The following is a 20208-nucleotide window of genomic DNA, read 5'->3' on the forward strand; positions in this document are numbered from 1 at the left end:
TTGCCTATGCACATGCCTACCCAACTATACACAACACAATCAAACATTTATTCAATCTGAGGCATACAAAAACTCAACAAGCTCATCAATAGTGGCCTCATCATTCCTATCAAACGAAAAAACTTTCAAAAACTCTCGTATCTCCTCTTCACTCAACCTATCTCCCATCCCAAGATACTTCACCATGTCTTGTTTTGTAACATGTGTTCTATGATTAAACTGCGAAATCATCCTCCTCATCTCCTCTTTCTGCATACATGGCCTGACACCTGCTGCAACTTCCTCAAACTCCCCAAAGCTTCTTGGAACAGGCACAGTCATCTCTTGTGGTGCATATCCACATAGTCTTAACAGCTCAAGCGTTGTCTCATTCGTAAGATCCTTGCCTCCAAAATTCTCCCATTGCTCCTGCATCTTTTCTCTGTTCATTCTCCAAGGGCCTACAACAAACACAAACTACCCCATACTCTTCGCATCCCTCATCACCCGCTTATTAATCAGCTCATCATTATCATTCATCACTAGATATCTCATATCCTGCTATAGCTACATATTTCGCATTCACAATACTATGAGCATTGTAAACCCACTCTCCAGGCACATTCATACGCATGATGCAAGCTCATTCATGCAAGTCGTGCGAAAGCCTGTCCAAAAAAAGAATCATCCGGCTGTTAAACTCATCGTCCACAGACTCCCCAAAATACTCTCCGCACTCTCTGTGCAGCCGCACTACATCCTCATACATCAGGCACACCGTGTCGTATCTTGGCTGAATCTCATCCATCTTCTCCTGTATCCTTACAAAAGATGATCCGTTTGCATTGATATAGTTCTTCTTTAACTCATCAATTTCTACACACAACGCCTCAAAATTCATCTTGCTTGCTTCATACACAATGCATAGCTCACTCACCAGCCTTCGCACATCAATCCTTCTCTCAATAAACCTAATAAGACTTGCTTCATTGTTCTTCGCTTCAAGAATCGTTGGAATCGAGTCCATGGTAAATCCTTCGGCATTCCCTAGAAAACTCCCCATGTTCAGGTAGTTTCCTACTGCAAGCGCAACCCCTAAAAACCTTCGCAGCTCATTACTTCGCAATAACACTCCATAATACTCTCTAAGAACATTCAACGTGTGCATCAGGCACTGATCCTTAAACGATATTGCAAAGTATAAATAATACAGGCATCTCTTCATCATCTCAATCTCATCAATGCATTCTTTGAAAAACTCTTCTCCACGCCCAAACAAATGATCCACCGCCTGTAACTGCTCAACCTCCTCATCCGTAGGAAAATAGAACAGAAGCTGCTTCACAAGATTCTCATCAAAATCATCTCGCATCTCAATAATCGCCTGCTTAAGCTCGTAATTGCTTACCTTTACCCTTCCAAGCGCAATGTTTATTGCATAGCTCTTCTTCTCAGAAAACACACTCGGCCTCTTGCTATCCAATCTTACACTGCTTGCTTTAGGCTTCTCCTCCTTCACCTCAAATACTTCAAAATCATTTGCACTGAAAAGCCCTTCAATCTCCCTCATGCTTATCTTACTCCACAGACTGTTTCCCTTCCCTATCTTCTTCCATTTCACAGGCATGTATTTCTTACTAGGCATTGCACTCTTCACCACCTTCTTGATTATCTTCTTGGGCTTTGCTTTCACTAGCTCCACTGCTGCACCTTCATCACCATCTATGCACTGCTCTTTAGCCTTCTCTTCAAGCACACACTTCGCCGGCTCTTGACTCCGTACTTCAACATTCTTAAACGCCTCTCTGCCTCCAAACACAAACGCCTCTGCAACACAGCACACAACATCCAGGAGGCCTTGAATCTCGGCTATCCTCAGCACCTCCTCTATTCTGTCCTTACGAAAGTCGCCTGCCATGCTGCATCGGATCTCCTTCGCAATCTCATCATAAATCTCTCGGCACACAACCCTTTGCTCTAGCTGATGGAATCCTGAAACAAAAAGAATATACTTCACATGCACAGACTTAGCAGACCTCAATAGTGGAACGAGAAAGTTCAGCTCATCAACAACTCGCGGAATTCTCATCACATGCTCAATTATTCTGGATAAATACGTGTTGCATATGCATCTGTTGAAATCAATGCTGTAAAATAGCTCCTCGGCTTTTCCCTCATTCACCAAAAACTCAAGTATCTTGAAAAACGCCTTTGTATCCTGAATCTTCCCACAGATAAATCTATCGAGCAATGGCCTCAGAAACGGGGGAAAGTAGTTTCCATACTTCGACAGTATCATGCTCAGAGTGTCGCAGATCGCATCGCTGAACTCATCGTCCATCCTCCTCATGCACCTCACAAGCACATCGTGCCCTCCTTCGGCTGTAAATATCTCATACAAGACATTTGGCCCGCTTTCAAGAGAGCAGGACAAGCTCAATAAATTCAATACACTGTTTCTGTCGCTAAGCTTAACAACATACTCCTTAATCTTTCTCTTCCTCTCGTCCATCGTCTGCATAGAGGTGATCGTCTTGATCTTTTTCGAAAGATTCAGCTTTGCTGCCAGCTTATGCTGCTTTTCCTCATCTATCCCCATGTCCTCCATTATGTTTCTGAACTGTATGTTAATGTGCTCCAGCGACTTCGACTTCCACGACTCCATGGGCAATCTATTTTGCCGAGTGTTATCGATGCATAATATATCAATTGCTTGGCACACTCTTCAATGCATGTTTACTAATGTTCGTCCTTTCCACATTGCTGCACATCATCAAAACATACAGGCATTGTTATTACGTAACAAGAAGATGGCTTGCACTCATACCCTTAACAAGCCATGGGAAAGCACAGGGATCGAGGCATACACGAGAAGAAAAACCCCCATATTGAGTTTACAAGCGAAGCAGCTCCCACATGCCAGCAAGAAGTTGCTTTTGATCCAAATGCCACTGCATCAAATGGGCCTACAATTTATGAGTGCGGGAATGAATATGATTTGCCATTCCATGAGGATTCAGCCCCATACATATCAGAAATGCCTCCTGAAATCGAAAAGAAAACAGGCATCATGAAGCAATTCCTCTCAGGGATCGAAATGTTATTTTCAGTAATCAGGTCTGCATTCAGAAGCACAATTACATGGATTTCAAAAAGAATCGCATCGTCTTCGTCTATTGGCGAACAGGTTTAGTCTCAAGTACAGCCATTGAATTAAATTCCATAAATATCGTTTATTCTATTCAATACCAAGAAACAGCAATCAGCAATCAGCACATGATATGCACAATCACACTCTTAACAGCTATGCACCAAGTTGCTTCATAAGCATTGTCTTACTGAGCTCTATCTTGTATTCAGAAGCATAATCTGCAAAAAACAAACATCACACAAGCACATACTCCAATTGATATCCAATAAACAGGCATTCCTACATTCCGTTTCGTATACTTGCATGTTTGCTCTATTTCTCTTCTTAGGTCATCCAGTAGCATCGCACAAATCTCAGAGTCTTCTGTATTCATGCATACCTTGTATTGCCTAGCAACGGCAATCGTCTTCTTACATTGCTTAATCCCATTCTTCATTCTTGACGCAATCTCATGTGCAGAAAGGCTTCGCTCCTCAAACACATCCATATCCGATAGTATACTCGAATCCCCAAAATAATCTGCTCTTAATGAATATCTTTGCAGCATCTCCCTGACCTTGGCTACTGAGTCCTCCTCCGCCATCCCAGGGGACTCCTGAGCTCAGCCATTATTGCATTCAAATTAAGCTATGCACACAAGATTCCACAGCTGCATCCATATGGCATTCAGATACATGCAGCTCATATCATTCACATATGCATGGCACCATAATACTGCATCCTCAAAACCTATTCCACTCACTATTTAATGGATCAATAAATTTAATACTCATCAGTGGGCTCTGCATTCGAAGATATCCTTTGATAGTCATCCTCAAGCATTGCCAGATCTTCCCTGGCTTCACTGAACTCCCCTTCTTCCATTCCCTCCCCAACATACCAGTGCACAAACGCCCTCTTCGAAAACATAAGATCAAACTTGTTGTTCAATCTCTTCCATGCCTCAGAAATCGCCGTCGTGTTGGACAATGCACACACAGCCCTCGACACTTCCGCCATCGCCTCTCCGTCAAGCACAGTCGGCTTCCTACTGTTTATCCCCACCTTAAACCCTGTAGGACACCACTCCACAAACTGATTCGTCCTCTTCGCCTTCACATTCGCAGTTGCACTGTTCGCTTCCTTTGGATTCACTTCTCCTCGGAATAGCAGGCAGCACGCCATGTACTTTCCCTTCTTCGTGTCGCATCGCACCATCTGGTTCTGCGGCTCAAAACATGCATTCGTAATCTCATGAACACTCAGCTTCTCATGTGCTGCCTTCTCCCGCGACAGCATCGGCGAGTACGCAACAAGCGGAAAGTGAATCCGCGGATACGGCACCAGATTCGTCTGGAACTCCGTCAAATCAACATTCAGTGACCCAGGAAACCGCAGTGACGCAGTTATCGACGACACAACCTGTGCAATAATCCTGTTGATGTCCGTGTAGTACGGCCTCTGTATCCCCAGGTTCCTGCACATGTCATATATCGCCTCGTTGTCAACAAGAAACGAGCAGTCGGAGTGATCAAGCGTCGTGTGCGTCGTCAATATGCTGTTGTATGGCTCAACCACCGCCGTCGCTATCTTCGGCGCAGGGTACACACTAAACTCAAGCTTGCTCTTCTTCCCATACTCTGCTGCCAGCCTGTCCATCATCAGCGACGCAAACCCTGATCCTGTTCCTCCTCCAAAGCTGTGGTATATCAAAAACCCTTGCAATCCATCGCAATTGTCCGCCATCCTTCGTATCTGCTCCATTGCAGGCTCAATAATCTCCTTTCCAACCGTGTAGTGCCCTCGTGCATAGTTGTTTGCTGCATCCTCCTTTCCAGATATCAACTGCCCCGGATGGTACAGATCGCGGTACCTCCCGCTCTTGATGCTTTCAAGCACTCCAGGCTCAAGATCAACCATCAGCGTCCTGGGCACATACGTTCCAACACTCGTCTGCGAAAAAAAAGACTCCGCACTCTCGTCATCCATCCGGTTCTCCCCAAGCCGTCCGTCAGGCATTATCCCATGCTCCATACAGAATAACTCCCAGCATGCATTCCCAATCTGGACTCCCGCTTGCCCAACATGCAGTGATATTATTTCTCTCATCTTCTTGGGGCTTTCCGAAACAAAATTTTATATTAACCTTATCCACAGGTTTTGCCTTACTCAATCCTCCTCCATCCCACACATTGGCACATCCCATCATTCAAGCACAACCTCAGCCCACTCATTCAACCATCAATACATATCTACTCCATCGCTTTTATTCCAGTCGTTTCATTCAGTCCCTCTCACATCCTCCTTTCCTTCGTAATGCTTTCAAGCTTGTTTCGGAGCATCAGGTATGTTACCAATATCTCATCAGCAAACTCCCTGCTGCCTTCACTCTTCTTGTACAGCATCACTTCCTCCTTCAATTCCTCAAACATCCTCTTCAGATTCTCTCCAATGTATTTAAAATCAACCTCCTCCTTTCCCCCCGCGTACATCCTCTTCAGCTTCTCTGCACTCTCAACAATCATGCTAAAATTTTTCTTGAGATTCAGTGTCTGCAGGTCCTGTGTTTGTGAATACAGACTCCCAAACTTCATTGGCTTCAGCATCTCCGTTGACGTATACTGCTGATGTGAGCTTCTATGTATGTTGATCAGCTTCTGCTTTATATGCGCAGGAAGCTCATTAAACCTCGTCTCCTTAGTCACAGGCACCATCAATATACAAGGGCTCGTTCACTCTCCCGCAATCATGGTTCATATCCAAAAAATTCATAATTCTTCTGCATGCCTCCTCTGCACATTCCCTCCACCTTACAATCTCTCCAAGCATCTGTCTGTAGGCCTTGCATCCTTTCTTTCCTGCCATCAGATTCATCATTGGCTGCACATCCCAGATCCTCATTTCCTTTTCCTTTCCATACCAGTCAAAGTATCGCCCTATCACATCATGCATCATATTCTTCTTTGCATTGCTATCTATCAGCTCTTGCTCTTTACAATTATCACCAGATCCAGCGTCTACTATAATCCCATCAGTACTGCTTTCTCCGCCTATAAATCCATCCCTCCCTATCTTCCTGTCAATCTCCCAAAATACAAAAATGTTCTTCATGCTCTCCCTGCCAATCATCAATCCATCAAGGTTGCACAGTTTGTCTAATCCATCTGCATCAATACACCCATTCAGCACTATCTTCAGATCTGGATGCAGCTGCTTGATTGCATACACACTTCCGTAGTCAAGAGCCGGCACATGTCTGTTTTGCTTTGGAGAAAGCCCAGAAAGCCAACACTTCCTGGCATGCACATAAAAACTTCTACATGCAGTGCTCATCTTCACATACGTGACAAAATCATCGAGAAACCCAATTCCGTCATGCTCATCAACTCCTGTTCGAATCTTTAGGCTTAAAATCACTCCTGTATCGCAATGAACCCTGTTTATAATCTCTGCCACCAACTGCTTCCTGAGCATAAGAATCGCCCCAAAACATCCTTTCTTGACCCTTGGGCTTGGGCATCCACAGTTCAGATTGAATTCCTTATATCCAAGCCGTTGAAGAATCTTGACTGCCTCAACGATCTCAGACGCATTGCTCCCACCAATCTGCACAACAGTCCTCGCATCGTACTCCCCAACCATCTCCAGCAGCTTTTCACGTGCTACATGGACAACCGTGCTGCACACAATCATCTCAGTAAACAGAACAGTGCTTTTGGACGTCATCCTGACTAGCCTTCTGAACTGCGGTGTCGTTACATCCATCATTGGCGCAAGGCTAATCTCAATGTCTTCGCTCATGGGCTTGCAAACAGCCATGCTCATCAACAGTCCCGAATCGATAATCGATTATCGGTAGAAATCAATCTGGCACACACTCAATCGCAAGGTAAATTCCCTCCAAAACACGCAAAATAACACATAAATAATCGATGGCTCCAATCCTAATGGAAAGACAAAGTGCCACTAATACAAAAAAATGCATCAGAAAGCTCACGTCAGTAGATGTCCTGATAAAGAGAAGGATATCCTGCACGCCAGCCCTAAAAGTGCAGGCAAAGAAGCTCAAAAGCACAATCACCACCTCAAAACGAATAGAAACACCAAAAAGAATCATTAGGATCCTGTCGCCAGCCAGTAGAGTAGAAATCTCAAGCAGCTCGAAATCAAAAAAATACGAATCTGTAAGGAAAATAGACTTCAGCTAAATCATGTATCAAGGGGCTTGTAACATAATAAACAGTAATGCATCTAAGTATATTCTTTACTGCCCTAAGCTTTCATCAGGCGTCTTCATTGATTTACTACATGCTAGCAACTAAATCTGCATACCAAACAGGCTTTTCCTGCAGGGTAAGCATGAAAAGCGATATCCCGATTGAGTTCAGCCTTCGAAACATCTTGTAGATATCACTTGTAATAACCAGAGTAGATGGGCTCAACAACAGTATGTCTCGCTTCTCATGCACAAGTCCTTTTAGAATCTGCAACAGATCAGCCTCATTAGTACATGTAATACTTCCCTCAAGCTTCATCCCATATGTCTGTATCACTACCGCGTCTCGAAACATATCCAATGCTGCCCTGTTGCTGTATCTTATCTGATAAATCTTTCCAAACACCGGCTGCTTCCCAACTCTGATCATAGGCTTTACAAGCTGGGTAACTCTAAACAAGCCCATTTCTCTTAAGATCCTCATATGTTCTTTTATCAAACACATTTCCTTCACAATCCTCAAATTCCTGTCCATACTCTAACACCTCTCTCTGCTCTTCAGATGCTACTCTGGCCTTCATACGCATCAATGCATCCACTCGTGATATTCCCCAATACAGCTTACTGTATGACTCAACTCCATACCTTTTCATCCCTTTGAAATGGCATTCAGATCCAAAATGCTGATCAAAGCCTTGCCATCCACGGCAAGCATACTCACACACCTCACACTCAAACTCAACATCAAGATCTTTCTTCTTGTAAAGCCATCTGGGAACCTCTCGCTTCTTACGCCTTTCTTTCTTTGTAGCAGATGCAATGCTACGATTCAACTCCTTGTCTACTTGCAAAAGCATCTTCTTCAGTCCGTCTTTTACCGGCACAATCAGCCTTGAACAGTACACAACTGTTCTTCCTGCTAGCCTCATATGCTTGTGCCCATTTACATGATACCTGAACACATTTACACATACTTCTCTGCTGCATCCAACGCAATATACTCTTGGATACATCTCATTGCCTCCATTCTCAACTCCTTCATCCAGCCTCTTAATAAAATCATCAATGCTGCTTTCATTCAAAACATTCAATTCGCACATCTTCCTAACCCGTTTGAACCTTCGGTAATGCCTTACCTTCATAACACTCAAAACATATCTCTGTAGCTCATCCAGGTATCTCAGCACACACATCCCTGCTTCTTTAACCCTAAGCTCATGGATCGTTCCAACAAAATCCTCATAGTTATCGCATCCATGCACATGCATGTATTTCTTGAAAATCCCTTCAAGCTCAAGCATCTCCCCATACATACTAGATCCTTTGAAAACACATTCAATCATCCTGGAAACCCTCCTTTCATAATACTCATAGCTTTTCAGCACTTTTATGTCTCTGCAAAGCCTTCCTTCAGCATTCAGCTTTGCAAGCTTTTTGTAGTACATGTATCTTACCACAAAAACACTCCTCATGTGCCTTTTTATTGCTCTTTCCTTCCTTCCTTCCCCTGCATCCATCCCAATAACCCACTCACTGAGCATTTCCATCTGCTCAAGTATCTTAATCTGCCGCCGTAGTCTCACTTCCATCCTCCTGTAAAACAGGGATTGATCAGACGCAAAAGCACAAACACATTCATCTTTTAATCTTCTTGATCGGCTTCTTCCGATCCGCCTTCTTCAATGCCACAGGCTCGTCCTCCTCAACCATCTCAAGCTTGTCTATCCTTGTCTTCTTTGCAATAAGATACGCCCACGAAAACCTGCGGTCGGCCGCCTCAACCTTCTCCTGAATGTATCCCTGGCTTATCAGATTCCTCACTATCCTCTCTATAGTCGTTCGGCTCATCTTCCTTCCCTTCCCATAATATTCGCTCCCAATAAACTCTTTGCTCTTCTTCGTAGACACCCCCTTGTACACATCAACCGCTTGGCATAGCGTAATCTTGTTGCTTGTGTAAACAAGCAAAATAAGATCCTTCGCCTCCTTCACATAGTCCTTCTTAACTACAAACTCACGTCTGCAGTTATCGCATGTCTTTCCACATTGCTTCGCATCAAAAACCTCTCCAAAGTGTGCTAGCACCTGCATCCTCCGGCAATCAGTCTTGTTCTCACAGAACTGGATCACTGCATCCAAATCATCCCGCTGCCGTTGCTTCTGCTCATATCCTCCGTCGCCCTTGTCAATCATAAAAGTAATCTTCTTCTTATCTCCATACGTGTAGAACAGCACACATACACTCTCAAACCCATCCCTTCCTGCTCGCCCTGTCTCTTGGTAATACCCTTCCAGCGATTTCGGTATACAGTAGTGAATCACAAACCTGACATCCTTCTTGTCAATCCCCATTCCAAATGCTATTGTTGCAACAATCACCTTCACATCCCCGCTATTCCATCTCTCTTGCACACTATTCCTTTCGTTCTTACTCAGCCCTGCATGGTAGAATGCCGTCTTCATATACTTTCTCAGTCTCTCGCTGATCATCTCGCACTCTTTCTTCGATGTGCAGTAAACGATTCCGCAGCAGTCCGGAAAATGTGTCTGCACAAAGCTAACCATGTCTATCTCAACTGTGCTTGTTTTTGCACGCACTTCATATCTCAAGTTGGCCCTGTTGAAACTCATCCGGAACCTTTCACATCCTCGGATCCGCAGGTTCTCCAAAATATCCATCTCCACCCTCTGCGTTGCAGTTGCTGTCAATGCAATAATTGGAACATTAGGATACCTCTGCCTTATGCTTCCAAGCTCTTTGTAATCCGGTCGGAAATCATGTCCCCACTGGCTTACACAATGCGCCTCGTCTATCACAAACCTTTTCAGCTTGCTCCTACGAACAAGATCGCTCAAAGCATCATGGAAATGCCCGCTCTTCGCAACAAGCTCCGGCGTCACATAGAATATCTTGCACACCATCTCCTCCCCCCCAAGAACATCAAAAACAAGGCTTCGCTCAGACTGGCTCAGATTCGAATTGATCGGAAGTGCAAGAATCCCCTTCTGCAGAAGATTGTGTATCTGGTCTTGCACAAGAGAAAGCAGCGGACTGATCACTATCGTAATCCCATCATCTATCAGTGCAGGCAGCTGGTAGCATATGCTCTTTCCCCCTCCTGTGGGCATCAGTACAAACACATCCCTTCTTGCCATGCATGCACATATCACCTCCCTTTGGTTCGTCCGAAACTCCTTCATTCCAAAAACCTTCTGTAAATAGAACTCCTCAACACACCTGGGACTTGCTTCATGGCCTGCCATAAATTCTTCTTCGCCATTGCCTCCAGCATCCAGTGACGACTTCAGAAACGTTGTCCGAATCATGTCGTTGCTAAAGCTGCATGATTCGTTCTGCTCGTCTCTTCGTTCATCCCATCGATCAATTGCTCCCAATCCCTCTATTTGATTCTCCGCCACACTTAGGCTTATGTCAGAAATGTCATCTCCAAGCGATGAATAGTACTCATAGTCCACTTCCTTTCTATCCTCGGCATCGCCTGCACCTGCTTCATCTAATCCACTTGTCTCCAATACAGCTACATTCTTGATCATTTCTCGGCCTGAGTTTCTATAAAACCCCAGTCTCTCAACTCCCGTTCTTATTTTACTCCCTGATGATGTATCGTCTCCTTTCGTAGCAAACTGCCTGTTGTCAGACTCATCGGCCACACCCACAAATTCAACATCGCTGTCTGATGCACCGTCATGTCCATTTCCATGTGCTCCATCAGAGTTGCTTGTCATCTCATCAAAGTTCCATTCGCTCTCACTGCACATCTCCTTCTCGCTCAAAACAGCATTAATAAAAAATTCTTCATCCTCCAACTCATAATGCTTGCCTTTCATCGTTCGTCTTTCTGTATGCTACCTCAGGGTTAGCTTTTGCTTTATTCAACCCCAAATGTTCCTCAATGCATTTATTCCTCTGTGCCTGGATGTTGTACTTCTCTACCAATGCAAAGTTGCCAAACACCGCGCCGTACTCGGGCTTGCACATGCAAAAATGATACAAGCAGTTTTTTTCAAGCAAAACACTCGAAAGAGCATCCATCATGGCACTTCCCCAGTAATGCTCAATTAGATCATAAATCTCGTGCTCTCGCTTCCCATCAATACACATCTGGATGTATCTTGCAATCTCTGCAGGAAAGTAGATCACAATGAGTTTCAATGCATCGAGTGTTTGCACATCTCGAACCCATTGCTCAAGCATCTGCTTCCCCTTGTCGTCGACTTTTCTATAAAGTCTGCATAGAACCATCTCCATTGCATGCTTGCCATACTTTCTAACCATACTTGCTACCATCCTATCGCCCATGCTTCCAAGCACGAATTCTTCAAAAAGATGCTTCTCTATCTTCGCCTGTAAGTGCATGCTCATGGCATCAGTTGCATCAGTTGCATCTGCAATCAAACACTCTGTAGGATCAATGCATGCGCCAATCTCGGGCTGTATAAGCACAGCCATGTACAAATCAAACAAATCAACATCATTGTCAAGCGCAAGCATCTCATATACATCAGTATCTATATCATACACCACAGCATCGTATGCTTTTGAACTTATCCGTCCTGCATATTCCATGTAGACAATATCCGGTGTCAAAGCCACCATCAATGCCTGCTTTGCAACAATCTTACTACGTACCATCATAGGCATGCATATACTCAACTCGCTTCGAACACAAATGCCTCCAACCATTGCAAAGTCATTTGAGCAGTTGCAATACATCTTCACACTGCATTCATGCAGCAACATGCCATCGATGCTATACAGATGCTGCACTAGACAATCCTTTCCATTGTGCTTTTGCTTTACCCAGATCCATACGTTCTGCTCATCAGCGAGCACGCTCAGAGCTTCAAAGCAGAGTCCAGGCGGAAGCGTGTATCTCCTTCCATCTTGGCCACAAACAAGTTCTGAGCCATTAATGCAGGCCTGTGATTTGCTTACCAATCCATGCAGCGGCAACTCATAAACCTTCAATGTTTCTTGCATTACGAACATCTTAGATCCATGCACTGCAACCGAGTTCTCATCCACTTCCAGAACCTTCGTAGATGCATACCAAAGAAACCCTTGACAGATATGGAACACACAAGAGCACTCTGCAAACAAGTCGGCATAGTGATTCTCAACAAGCATGTCAATTAGTGGCTGGTTCATCCGCATGCCTGCACTTATCACATACTCAGCTATGCATCGCATCCTAGCCCTGGCACACATAAAGCAAAGCAAACTAAAATGCCAGCTCGGCAATCCCCATGGGCAGAGCAGGAAGGCAAAGACTAACAGAAATAACAAACACATCACATCTGCAAGACGTAACAGAAATAACAAATACACTACATCCGCAAGACGATAAAATAGAGCCGGCAGAGAAATGCATAGTTGTGTCTGACGATGAACTATACAGCATCGACGTCATAGACATTCCCATTTCTGACGAGATATTCGATGAATATCAAATCACAAGCAAGATTCTTGAAGAATACTGATAACACAAATGTGCATAAATTTATTTGTCATTCGCATCCTCTGCATATCCACCCAGACCATTCTTAGGCTCCCCTCCTGCTTCAAATCCATCAAGTACACTTGATATTTGGCAGAGTTCATCCTCAAGGACCATCAGGCATCGATCGTCCTCAGGAAACGGCATTATGCATATTCTGATTGCATTTGTGCTTCTCAGGAAATCCCACACACTCAGCCCCTCACGGACAATTCCATGCTCTGCCTTCTTCCACATGCTATGCACATGCTCATTGATTGATTCAATCCACTCCAGTTGCATTTCTATATCAATCATGCGATCCTGGCTGTCAAATACCTCATACAAGATGCATATGTTCATCATTGCCTCGACATCACGCCCCTCAGACAAGAATGCTAGCACCTCCTGAATAATCTGGTTATGTATCTTTCTCACAAAAACCACCTGCTGCTGAGGATTCTTGTATATCCATGCCAGCTTCCTGAAGTCGCACTCATCCAGTCTAGACACATCCCCTGTTTCAAACATCATTTCTCGGATGTGTAGAAGATCTCTCTTAATATCCTCTACAAGTGCCCCCTCCTTCTCCTTCACCGGCATCGCGTAGGGCCATTACATAACTCAATCAAATCCCACATAATTTTGTGCCTCCAGCCATGCATCAGCCTTCATTTTATCCCAACGGCTTTGCAGTTCTGCCAGCAATCTTTGCAATGTGTTCAGGCACCCTGTGTCCATTTTCCTCGAGAAAATCAACCACAACGCCCATCCTCTCAAAGTCCTCACGCGAATAAATGCTATATATTTTCTGTCCACTACAGTTTCTATTGACTCTGCCAGCCCTATGCACAAACTGCGTCTTTGTGTCAGGAATGTCGTAGTTAATAACACTCCGGACGTTGTAAAAGTCAACGCCTCTGCTCAGGGAATCTGTTGCAAACAGGTACCAAGTCTTCTTCATGCGGAAGTCGTCAATAATGCTCATGTCTGGCACACAATGCTCTCCGCAATCGGCACTTCCTTTACACATATCCCCTTCCTGCTGGCATTTACATTCTGTGTACACGGCGCTTTTTTCAAGCATCTTGCTGAGCATCTCTCCGGTTGCTTCGTCTCTAACAAAAATCAGTGCTGGAGACTCAACGCCATCAGCAATCACCTGCATCAGTGCAAGATGCTTTATTCTTCTGTTTGTTCCAAACACAAACTCATGATCAAAGTATCTTTTTGACCATATGTGTATCTTCGTAACATTTGAAATCGCATCCATCACCTCAGCAACATACTCGTTGATTGTTGCACTGAAGCAGCTGACATGTGCGCTTCGGAGATCCAAAACCCTCAGAATCCGTCCAAACTGTTCAATCGAGTTTTTGCAGATCAGGAAATCTGCCTCATCTATTACAAGATGTGTAATACCACTTATCTTCACATTCTCACACACCCTCAGCAATCCTTCAGGCGTTGCTACTAAAACTCTTGCATTCGTATTCAGAAATGCATCTCCAACAGCCTTTTCTACAGCAAGTACTTCCTCATCAACCACTCTATTATTTTCACACCGCATCAGCTTCATTCCATTTGCATATGCATACACACCCCTTACACGCATCTGCCTGCCCTTGATTTCATCCAGACACATTAGCACTTGCTTCACAAGCGCTGCACTAGGCACAATCACAACTCCAAAAACATCCTTCTGCATTCCAAGCTCTACGAGAGGCAAGCAGTAGCTCAGTGTCTTGCCACTACCTGTAAATGCCCTGACAATCACATTAATGCCACTAAGAAAGTATGGAATTACAATCTTCTGCACCAAGAGAGGCGACTCAAACGCCAGCTTTGCGGCCAACGATTCAAATCCGTCAAGATGCATAAGCTTCTCTCCATCAATCTCGTACTTAACATCTTCTTTCGGAGCTCTTTTTTGCCTCTTCGGCCGTATTCCTTTCAAGAGGATGTCTTCTATCTGCATGGGGATTCAGTATCAGCATGTTTTGTGCAGTTTGTGTCCATGAGATGCTTGGCGACACCCTGGCATGGGATTGTTCCTGCTGGTTGCTAGAGACAACGAAGACCCTGAGGTGGTGGATCGTGTTAGAAGCACGCTCAACTGCGACATAGCCGATCAAGGCATGCAGTACGATGGCATCATTGTTCTTGGAGGGGATGGGAGTGTTCTAAGGGCAGTGTCGTGCTATGATGATCCGCCAATTATCTATGCAGTCAATCGCGGAAAGGTTGGGTTTCTTTGCCCGATTCCATACAGCAAGCTCGATGATCTGTTAGAAAAGCTTGTGTGTGGCATACAAATAGACATGAAAAGATCAATCAGGCTGTGCTTTGCAGGCAAAAGGCGCTTTCTGAATGAGGCAATAATAAGGTCACGGGTGCCACGGCTGAGCACATTTCGGATCTGCATCGACAGCATGTCGTTTATGATAAGAGGAGATGCGGTGATTGTGTCGACACGCATGGGAAGCAGTGGATACAATGCATCTGCAGATGGGCCGTTGCTTCTTGTGGACAGCATCGTCATTAATGTTGTGGCGCCAAACAGGTGTGCATTCAGGCCGATTGTGTGCGGTATTGAGAGCAAGATCAGTATTGAGGTAGATGCGGATCCCCAGGTCATCATTGATGGAATGGGATATGATGAGGCAGGAGGGTGTGGGAGTGTGTTTGATATATACTATGACGGATCCGTGGTGAGGTTTGGGCACCTGAATGAATATGACGGGTCTGAGAAGATTGAAGGGTTGTTTATGCTGAATGCAGGGCCGGTGCTGAGCTTGGAGTAGAGCAAGACATGCAGAGCCTTCAAAATGAAACAATTGCAGTAGCCCTTGATGGGATTTGAAGAGCAGCTGGCGGTGTTTTCGCCCGATGGAAGGCTGATACAGGTTGAACGTGCACAGCAGGCAAGCGAGCAAGGATCTCTTGTTGTGTTTGCAGTGGGGCCTTCTGAGGTTGTGGTGAGCCTTGAAAGGAAGACAGGGAATCGGCTGCTTATTGAGGAGCCAAAGATGTTTATTATCAATGAGGCACAGGGGATATGGATGAGCTATTCTGGATTCAAACCTGATGCGTATCTTGTGATGAATATTGCTCGTATGATCTGCACGTCATACAAGAGTAGTAAAGGAGAGGATATCACGATTGATCAGCTTGCAAGGCGAGTTGGAGAGTACAAGCAGAGATATACGGTTGTGTACCACCAGAGGCCGTTTGGGGTAACGACTGTGCTGTTTGGGCTGTGTGCCAAGCCAGTTGCATTTGTCATTGAGCCTAATGGGAACTTCTCTGAGTTTTACTGTGGAGCGATTGGGCAGAAGAGCCAGAAGGTATGCGATTATCTTGAGAGGAAGGAAAGAAATGATCTTATAGGGCTTACTGTTCGTGGACTGATGGAAGTGGTGCAGTCAGATCCAAACAAGATCTCCACGTTTGTGATAAGCAAGGAAGGATGTAAACAAGCTGAGCGTTCTGTGATTATGGGTGTGATTGATTCGTCTGTAGATCAATAAATGATGTTTTCTGTGACTTGATACCGGAGATGAAACAGTGTATAGCGGTGAAGATTGGATGTTTGTTTCCTTTTGCGATGTATGCTAGACGCTGTGCAATGATACTGAATGTGATGCATGTGCTCTTGCAGATGGGATATGGAGTATTTTGTAGAATGGGAGTTGTTATAAAGTCTGTGAGCAGTAACAAGTACCTGAGCCCCTTAACATTAGAGTTGGAGGATGATGGCATAGATGCGGTGCTGGGGGAGTATGCATTTGAGTACAAATGGAACAATAGCACACATAGATTTGATCTTGGCACGGATGATGGTGATATTGGAGTTGATTTAAGCAGCGGAAGGTTGGTGCATGGTGGCACAGAATCAGCTTCTGGCATGCCTGAAGACCATGGGTTTTACTTTATGAATCCTCCAAGATGCAGAAATATGATTGGGTACAGCTCGTTATGTATGCAGGAGGTAAACGGCGAATTAAGGTTTTCCAAGTGTCACCTGCCTGGAAATGAGCCAGCTAGCTTCCAGTTCATTATCAAGACGATTAAGAACTTTAAAGGTCGCACTGATACAGCATATGCGCCAGATCAAACAAGCACGCAGGACGTAGAAGCAAGGCCAGCTGTTGTGAATGCAAGCAATAGAGATGTTGATAAAGAAATCATTATGGATAGTGGCATGCAAAATGATGTGGATGTGGACTTGGACGACAGCGGAGAAGTAGATAGCATGCTAGACTATCAGGTTGATGGCAGCGTACACATGGATGATACAAATGAAAATACCCAAGGGAAATGTAGCAATCAGCATGTGTTTCTAACAAGTGTTTCTGAAGAGTTGAAGCGACGGAGGGCCAGGCAATCTCAAAATAGTGTATTAAATCAGGAGGTAGTGTAGCGCATGAAAACCTCCTGTGATAGCCATGAAATGGAAAATACCAAGCATGTTATTTATTCCCATATCTTTACATTTCCAAGAAGACTTCCCGATGCTACATTGGATATGCTCCCGCCCATCCAGTCTATCGAAGTGCATGGGTCTCCTCTGACTCCAACAGATGTGATTCGATGCGAAGCGCATTCAACAAAGTTTATGAGGCCATCTTCACTTCCGTAGCATACCAAGGTGCCGTCTTCTGAGGCCTTTGGTGCTGTTGAGCATCTGTTTGTGATGGTTATTCGCATTTGCTGATCTGCCTGTACGCTTATGCATGCCTTTGTGTGATCCTGCTTGCTTGTATTTTCTGCACAGCCTGCACCTGTATATGATTGTGCATTGAATATATCTATATAGCTGCTGCAGGCTACCAAGAACATGCCTCTGCTTGAGTCAAATTCAATAAATGAATACTCTCCAGCATGAACTGTGGAATGCTTATAGTGCCGGAGATCGATCTGATGCAGCATCCCATTTCGTGTTGTAGCCATCAGTGTGTTTGTCTGCTCATCGAGTGCAAGATCCGATATGGAGAACGGATTGAATCTGTCGTTTGGTGCACTGCCGATATGCACACTGATTTGGCTCTCAACTGTTTTGCTACGGATATCGAGAATCCGGACTCCTCCATCTAGTCCTGCTGCAAACCAAAGATTGCCTGATGATTCGTGACTCTGGCACGTGAGAGGAGTGCCTAAGTCGATTGTTGAGTCGCAGCGGCCATTCTCAACTTGCCATCGCTTCAAGAATCCATCAAACGACACAGTGGTAAATCTAGATTCGTCTGTGCACAGCGCTACCGATGACAAAGCCTTGCTATGCCCCATGTATGTCTTCACAAGCTCATTGCTTCTCAAGTTGTACAGATATACCTTTCCATCGAAGCTTGACGAAGCAAGCAACTTGTGCTTCTTGAAAAGAACACATGATGTTACCATGTCCTTGTGCTCATTAAACAGTGCAGTATTGCGGCTCGGAATGACGAACTTGGACATTGGTGTTCGCATCAATGCAGGATCGTTGATTGACAGTGCATACATACTTCTTGAGCGCTCTTTTCCCTGCACGATGCAGTGCTTGTTGACTATTTTCTTGAGGCATTGCTCCTCACGTGCATGTCTTGGCGTGTTTCCGCACTCCTGGATGCCTACAAACCCACACCAAGGCCCACTGAATGCACCTATCTCTGATGCATCGCCAAATGCGTTTCTTTGTGCCTTTACTCGTTTCTGCGGCTCTTTTTTGGCCTTCTTTATGCGTTCGTGTGTATCCAGGCCGTCCATGGAGGTGTTGAATGCATTGGTTTTAGCGATCCCTTGGATGGAGGTTCTGACACTCAGCAATTGTGTGCTGAAGCCTGATGCGTGTGCAGACACCACGGTCAAGATATCGAAGGACGGGGTTGCAATAAAAACCAAGGAGAAGACACATGTGATGACAGGGGACGAGATAAGGGATGCAGAGCTGTTTTATGGCGCAAGGAAGATGACAATGAGGATTTTTGGGAAGAGTTTATATGAGATTGGGGGAGTGGACCAGAACTATGCAGAGGAGCTGAAGAGGGCGTTTTCGCATCATTTCAAGATAAATCTGTACGTCAAGGAGCTTGAGATTGTGAATGTTCTGAGTGGAGAGCTTGGAATCAACAGTCGGAATGCGTTGGAGTTTAGGAGCAAGAAAACAATATTTGATATTCCTGTGGATGATATTGAGGGCGTGGTTGATGTCAGGAACGAGCTGTGTATTTCGCTGAAGGGCATGGAGATTCGGTTTGCCTGCGACAGCAGTACGGCGGAGGAGATAAAGAGAAGCTGCAGCTCGATGATTGATGACGAGATATTGAAGATTGAAGGGCTGTCTCTGTGCTATCCACGAGGCAAGTTTGGATTTGTATTTTTCCATGAGTATTTCAGGATGGTCGGAAGCAGCTATGAGCACAAGATAGCATATCGAGGCATCAAGTCGCTGTATGTGCTTGAAAAGGGGCATAGAGATGACGAGGAGAAGTATGTCGTGATTGGTGTTGATCCATGCATCAGGCAGGGACAAACTATGTATGAGTATGTGGCACTGTCGTTTGATGAGAGTGTGGGCGAAGTGAGTGCGAATGATGGCAGGCTAAAGAAGGAGTATTCTGGGCTGCTTTCTGATATTTTTGTTGAAATAATGGAGGCGCTGTGTGTGATAAGGCCGATGCGAAGCACATTTGAGGCTAATGATGGCAGCAGGAGCCTGAGATGTGCAACGAAGGCATATGAGGGCCAGCTTTATCCGCTTGATGACTGTGTGCTTTTTCTGCCGAAGGTGTTTAGGCTAGACCTGGATGCTATGACGATTGTTGAGTTTAGTAGGATCAACCTCAGCACGATGCAGGCGAAAACGTTTGATATGACGATCTTCTGTGACAAGGCGTATATATTCAACGGGCTAGCGAAGGATGAATTTGGGGGACTCGAGCAATATTTCCATGCAAAAGGAATAAAGGCAAGAAGCGAGGTGATTGACGATGCGGTGAGTTCTGAGCATGAGTCTGAGGAGTACGAGGATGACAGCATTGTTGTTGATTCTGATGAATAAAAGTGGCTGAGGATACAGCATTTGATGCTGCTGTTGAGTGGATCAGCTGATGCAGAGAGTGCAAACAGTTGTAAGTAAATAGCAGCATGAAACAGTATGTGCATGGCATATAATGCAGTAGTGGGTGATAAACAATGCGTTTTCTAGAGTTTGTGGTGTGTTTTGTTGCAGTTTGTAGAGGAGGAGAGGGAGACGAGGCACGAATGTCTGCTAAGAGCAGTATTGAGATAGAGCAGGGGGATGCGCTGCTCAATAGCATTTCGGCAAGCAATCGATTGTTTAGCAATTTGATGAAGTCGAAGTTTAGTCTGAATATATCCTAGCATGCTTTGAATATGCTTTGAAT

The 20208-nt window shown here is 44.8% G+C and overlaps 21 protein-coding genes across 21 annotated transcripts; 7 read left to right on the plus strand and 14 right to left on the minus strand.

Annotated features, from left to right (window-relative positions):
* Positions 1-51: 51 nt before the first annotated feature.
* Positions 52-429, minus strand: HK407_08g12420 (uncharacterized protein; the record flags this gene model as incomplete). The annotated part of the gene is made up of 1 exon (XM_060421210.1): positions 52-429. One exon carries the CDS (start codon positions 427-429, stop codon positions 52-54), a length of 378 nt encoding a protein of 125 aa, XP_060276555.1.
* A 193-nt stretch (positions 430-622) lies between these two features.
* HK407_08g12430 (formin 2 domain-containing protein) lies at positions 623-2644 on the minus strand (the record flags this gene model as incomplete). The annotated part of the gene is made up of 1 exon (XM_060421211.1): positions 623-2644. One exon carries the CDS (start codon positions 2642-2644, stop codon positions 623-625), a length of 2022 nt encoding a protein of 673 aa, XP_060276556.1.
* Positions 2645-2818: 174 nt separating this feature from the next.
* Positions 2819-3172, plus strand: HK407_08g12440 (uncharacterized protein; the record flags this gene model as incomplete). Its single annotated transcript, XM_060421212.1, has 1 exon — positions 2819-3172. One exon carries the CDS (start codon positions 2819-2821, stop codon positions 3170-3172), a length of 354 nt encoding a protein of 117 aa, XP_060276557.1.
* A 163-nt stretch (positions 3173-3335) lies between these two features.
* Positions 3336-3713, minus strand: HK407_08g12450 (uncharacterized protein; the record flags this gene model as incomplete). The annotated part of the gene is made up of 1 exon (XM_060421213.1): positions 3336-3713. The coding sequence occupies one exon, from the start codon at positions 3711-3713 to the stop codon at positions 3336-3338; it is 378 nt and encodes a 125-aa protein (XP_060276558.1).
* Positions 3714-3892: 179 nt separating this feature from the next.
* Positions 3893-5218, minus strand: HK407_08g12460 (tubulin/FtsZ; the record flags this gene model as incomplete). Its single annotated transcript, XM_060421214.1, has 1 exon — positions 3893-5218. The coding sequence occupies one exon, from the start codon at positions 5216-5218 to the stop codon at positions 3893-3895; it is 1326 nt and encodes a 441-aa protein (XP_060276559.1).
* A 185-nt stretch (positions 5219-5403) lies between these two features.
* On the minus strand, positions 5404-5823 carry HK407_08g12470 (uncharacterized protein; the record flags this gene model as incomplete). Its single annotated transcript, XM_060421215.1, has 1 exon — positions 5404-5823. One exon carries the CDS (start codon positions 5821-5823, stop codon positions 5404-5406), a length of 420 nt encoding a protein of 139 aa, XP_060276560.1.
* HK407_08g12480 (dihydrouridine synthase) lies at positions 5807-6934 on the minus strand (the record flags this gene model as incomplete). The annotated part of the gene is made up of 1 exon (XM_060421216.1): positions 5807-6934. One exon carries the CDS (start codon positions 6932-6934, stop codon positions 5807-5809), a length of 1128 nt encoding a protein of 375 aa, XP_060276561.1.
* Positions 6935-6971: 37 nt separating this feature from the next.
* Positions 6972-7226, minus strand: HK407_08g12490 (uncharacterized protein; the record flags this gene model as incomplete). Its single annotated transcript, XM_060421217.1, has 1 exon — positions 6972-7226. The coding sequence occupies one exon, from the start codon at positions 7224-7226 to the stop codon at positions 6972-6974; it is 255 nt and encodes an 84-aa protein (XP_060276562.1).
* Positions 7227-7413: 187 nt separating this feature from the next.
* On the minus strand, positions 7414-7755 carry HK407_08g12500 (uncharacterized protein; the record flags this gene model as incomplete). Its single annotated transcript, XM_060421218.1, has 1 exon — positions 7414-7755. One exon carries the CDS (start codon positions 7753-7755, stop codon positions 7414-7416), a length of 342 nt encoding a protein of 113 aa, XP_060276563.1.
* Positions 7756-7777: 22 nt separating this feature from the next.
* Positions 7778-8914, minus strand: HK407_08g12510 (uncharacterized protein; the record flags this gene model as incomplete). Its single annotated transcript, XM_060421219.1, has 1 exon — positions 7778-8914. The coding sequence occupies one exon, from the start codon at positions 8912-8914 to the stop codon at positions 7778-7780; it is 1137 nt and encodes a 378-aa protein (XP_060276564.1).
* Positions 8915-8960: 46 nt separating this feature from the next.
* Positions 8961-11174, minus strand: HK407_08g12520 (DEAD/DEAH box helicase; the record flags this gene model as incomplete). Its single annotated transcript, XM_060421220.1, has 1 exon — positions 8961-11174. One exon carries the CDS (start codon positions 11172-11174, stop codon positions 8961-8963), a length of 2214 nt encoding a protein of 737 aa, XP_060276565.1.
* HK407_08g12530 (uncharacterized protein) lies at positions 11155-12537 on the minus strand (the record flags this gene model as incomplete). Its single annotated transcript, XM_060421221.1, has 1 exon — positions 11155-12537. The coding sequence occupies one exon, from the start codon at positions 12535-12537 to the stop codon at positions 11155-11157; it is 1383 nt and encodes a 460-aa protein (XP_060276566.1).
* A 56-nt stretch (positions 12538-12593) lies between these two features.
* Positions 12594-12827, plus strand: HK407_08g12540 (uncharacterized protein; the record flags this gene model as incomplete). Its single annotated transcript, XM_060421222.1, has 1 exon — positions 12594-12827. The coding sequence occupies one exon, from the start codon at positions 12594-12596 to the stop codon at positions 12825-12827; it is 234 nt and encodes a 77-aa protein (XP_060276567.1).
* A 20-nt stretch (positions 12828-12847) lies between these two features.
* HK407_08g12550 (uncharacterized protein) lies at positions 12848-13426 on the minus strand (the record flags this gene model as incomplete). Its single annotated transcript, XM_060421223.1, has 1 exon — positions 12848-13426. One exon carries the CDS (start codon positions 13424-13426, stop codon positions 12848-12850), a length of 579 nt encoding a protein of 192 aa, XP_060276568.1.
* A 73-nt stretch (positions 13427-13499) lies between these two features.
* HK407_08g12560 (DEAD/DEAH box helicase) lies at positions 13500-14801 on the minus strand (the record flags this gene model as incomplete). Its single annotated transcript, XM_060421224.1, has 1 exon — positions 13500-14801. One exon carries the CDS (start codon positions 14799-14801, stop codon positions 13500-13502), a length of 1302 nt encoding a protein of 433 aa, XP_060276569.1.
* A 64-nt stretch (positions 14802-14865) lies between these two features.
* On the plus strand, positions 14866-15627 carry HK407_08g12570 (putative ATP-NAD kinase; the record flags this gene model as incomplete). Its single annotated transcript, XM_060421225.1, has 1 exon — positions 14866-15627. The coding sequence occupies one exon, from the start codon at positions 14866-14868 to the stop codon at positions 15625-15627; it is 762 nt and encodes a 253-aa protein (XP_060276570.1).
* A 48-nt stretch (positions 15628-15675) lies between these two features.
* HK407_08g12580 (proteasome) lies at positions 15676-16353 on the plus strand (the record flags this gene model as incomplete). The annotated part of the gene is made up of 1 exon (XM_060421226.1): positions 15676-16353. The coding sequence occupies one exon, from the start codon at positions 15676-15678 to the stop codon at positions 16351-16353; it is 678 nt and encodes a 225-aa protein (XP_060276571.1).
* Positions 16354-16382: 29 nt separating this feature from the next.
* HK407_08g12590 (uncharacterized protein) lies at positions 16383-17246 on the plus strand (the record flags this gene model as incomplete). Its single annotated transcript, XM_060421227.1, has 1 exon — positions 16383-17246. The coding sequence occupies one exon, from the start codon at positions 16383-16385 to the stop codon at positions 17244-17246; it is 864 nt and encodes a 287-aa protein (XP_060276572.1).
* Positions 17247-17299: 53 nt separating this feature from the next.
* On the minus strand, positions 17300-18568 carry HK407_08g12600 (uncharacterized protein; the record flags this gene model as incomplete). The annotated part of the gene is made up of 1 exon (XM_060421228.1): positions 17300-18568. The coding sequence occupies one exon, from the start codon at positions 18566-18568 to the stop codon at positions 17300-17302; it is 1269 nt and encodes a 422-aa protein (XP_060276573.1).
* A 37-nt stretch (positions 18569-18605) lies between these two features.
* On the plus strand, positions 18606-19862 carry HK407_08g12610 (putative Rttp106-like histone chaperone; the record flags this gene model as incomplete). Its single annotated transcript, XM_060421229.1, has 1 exon — positions 18606-19862. The coding sequence occupies one exon, from the start codon at positions 18606-18608 to the stop codon at positions 19860-19862; it is 1257 nt and encodes a 418-aa protein (XP_060276574.1).
* A 134-nt stretch (positions 19863-19996) lies between these two features.
* On the plus strand, positions 19997-20185 carry HK407_08g12620 (uncharacterized protein; the record flags this gene model as incomplete). The annotated part of the gene is made up of 1 exon (XM_060421230.1): positions 19997-20185. The coding sequence occupies one exon, from the start codon at positions 19997-19999 to the stop codon at positions 20183-20185; it is 189 nt and encodes a 62-aa protein (XP_060276575.1).
* Between the last annotated feature and the right edge of the window lie 23 nt (positions 20186-20208).

The sequence above is a fragment of the Ordospora pajunii genome (assembly GCF_021821965.1).
Source record: "Ordospora pajunii strain FI-F-10 chromosome Unknown Cg_08A, whole genome shotgun sequence".
Taxonomy (NCBI): Eukaryota; Fungi; Microsporidia; family Ordosporidae; genus Ordospora; species Ordospora pajunii.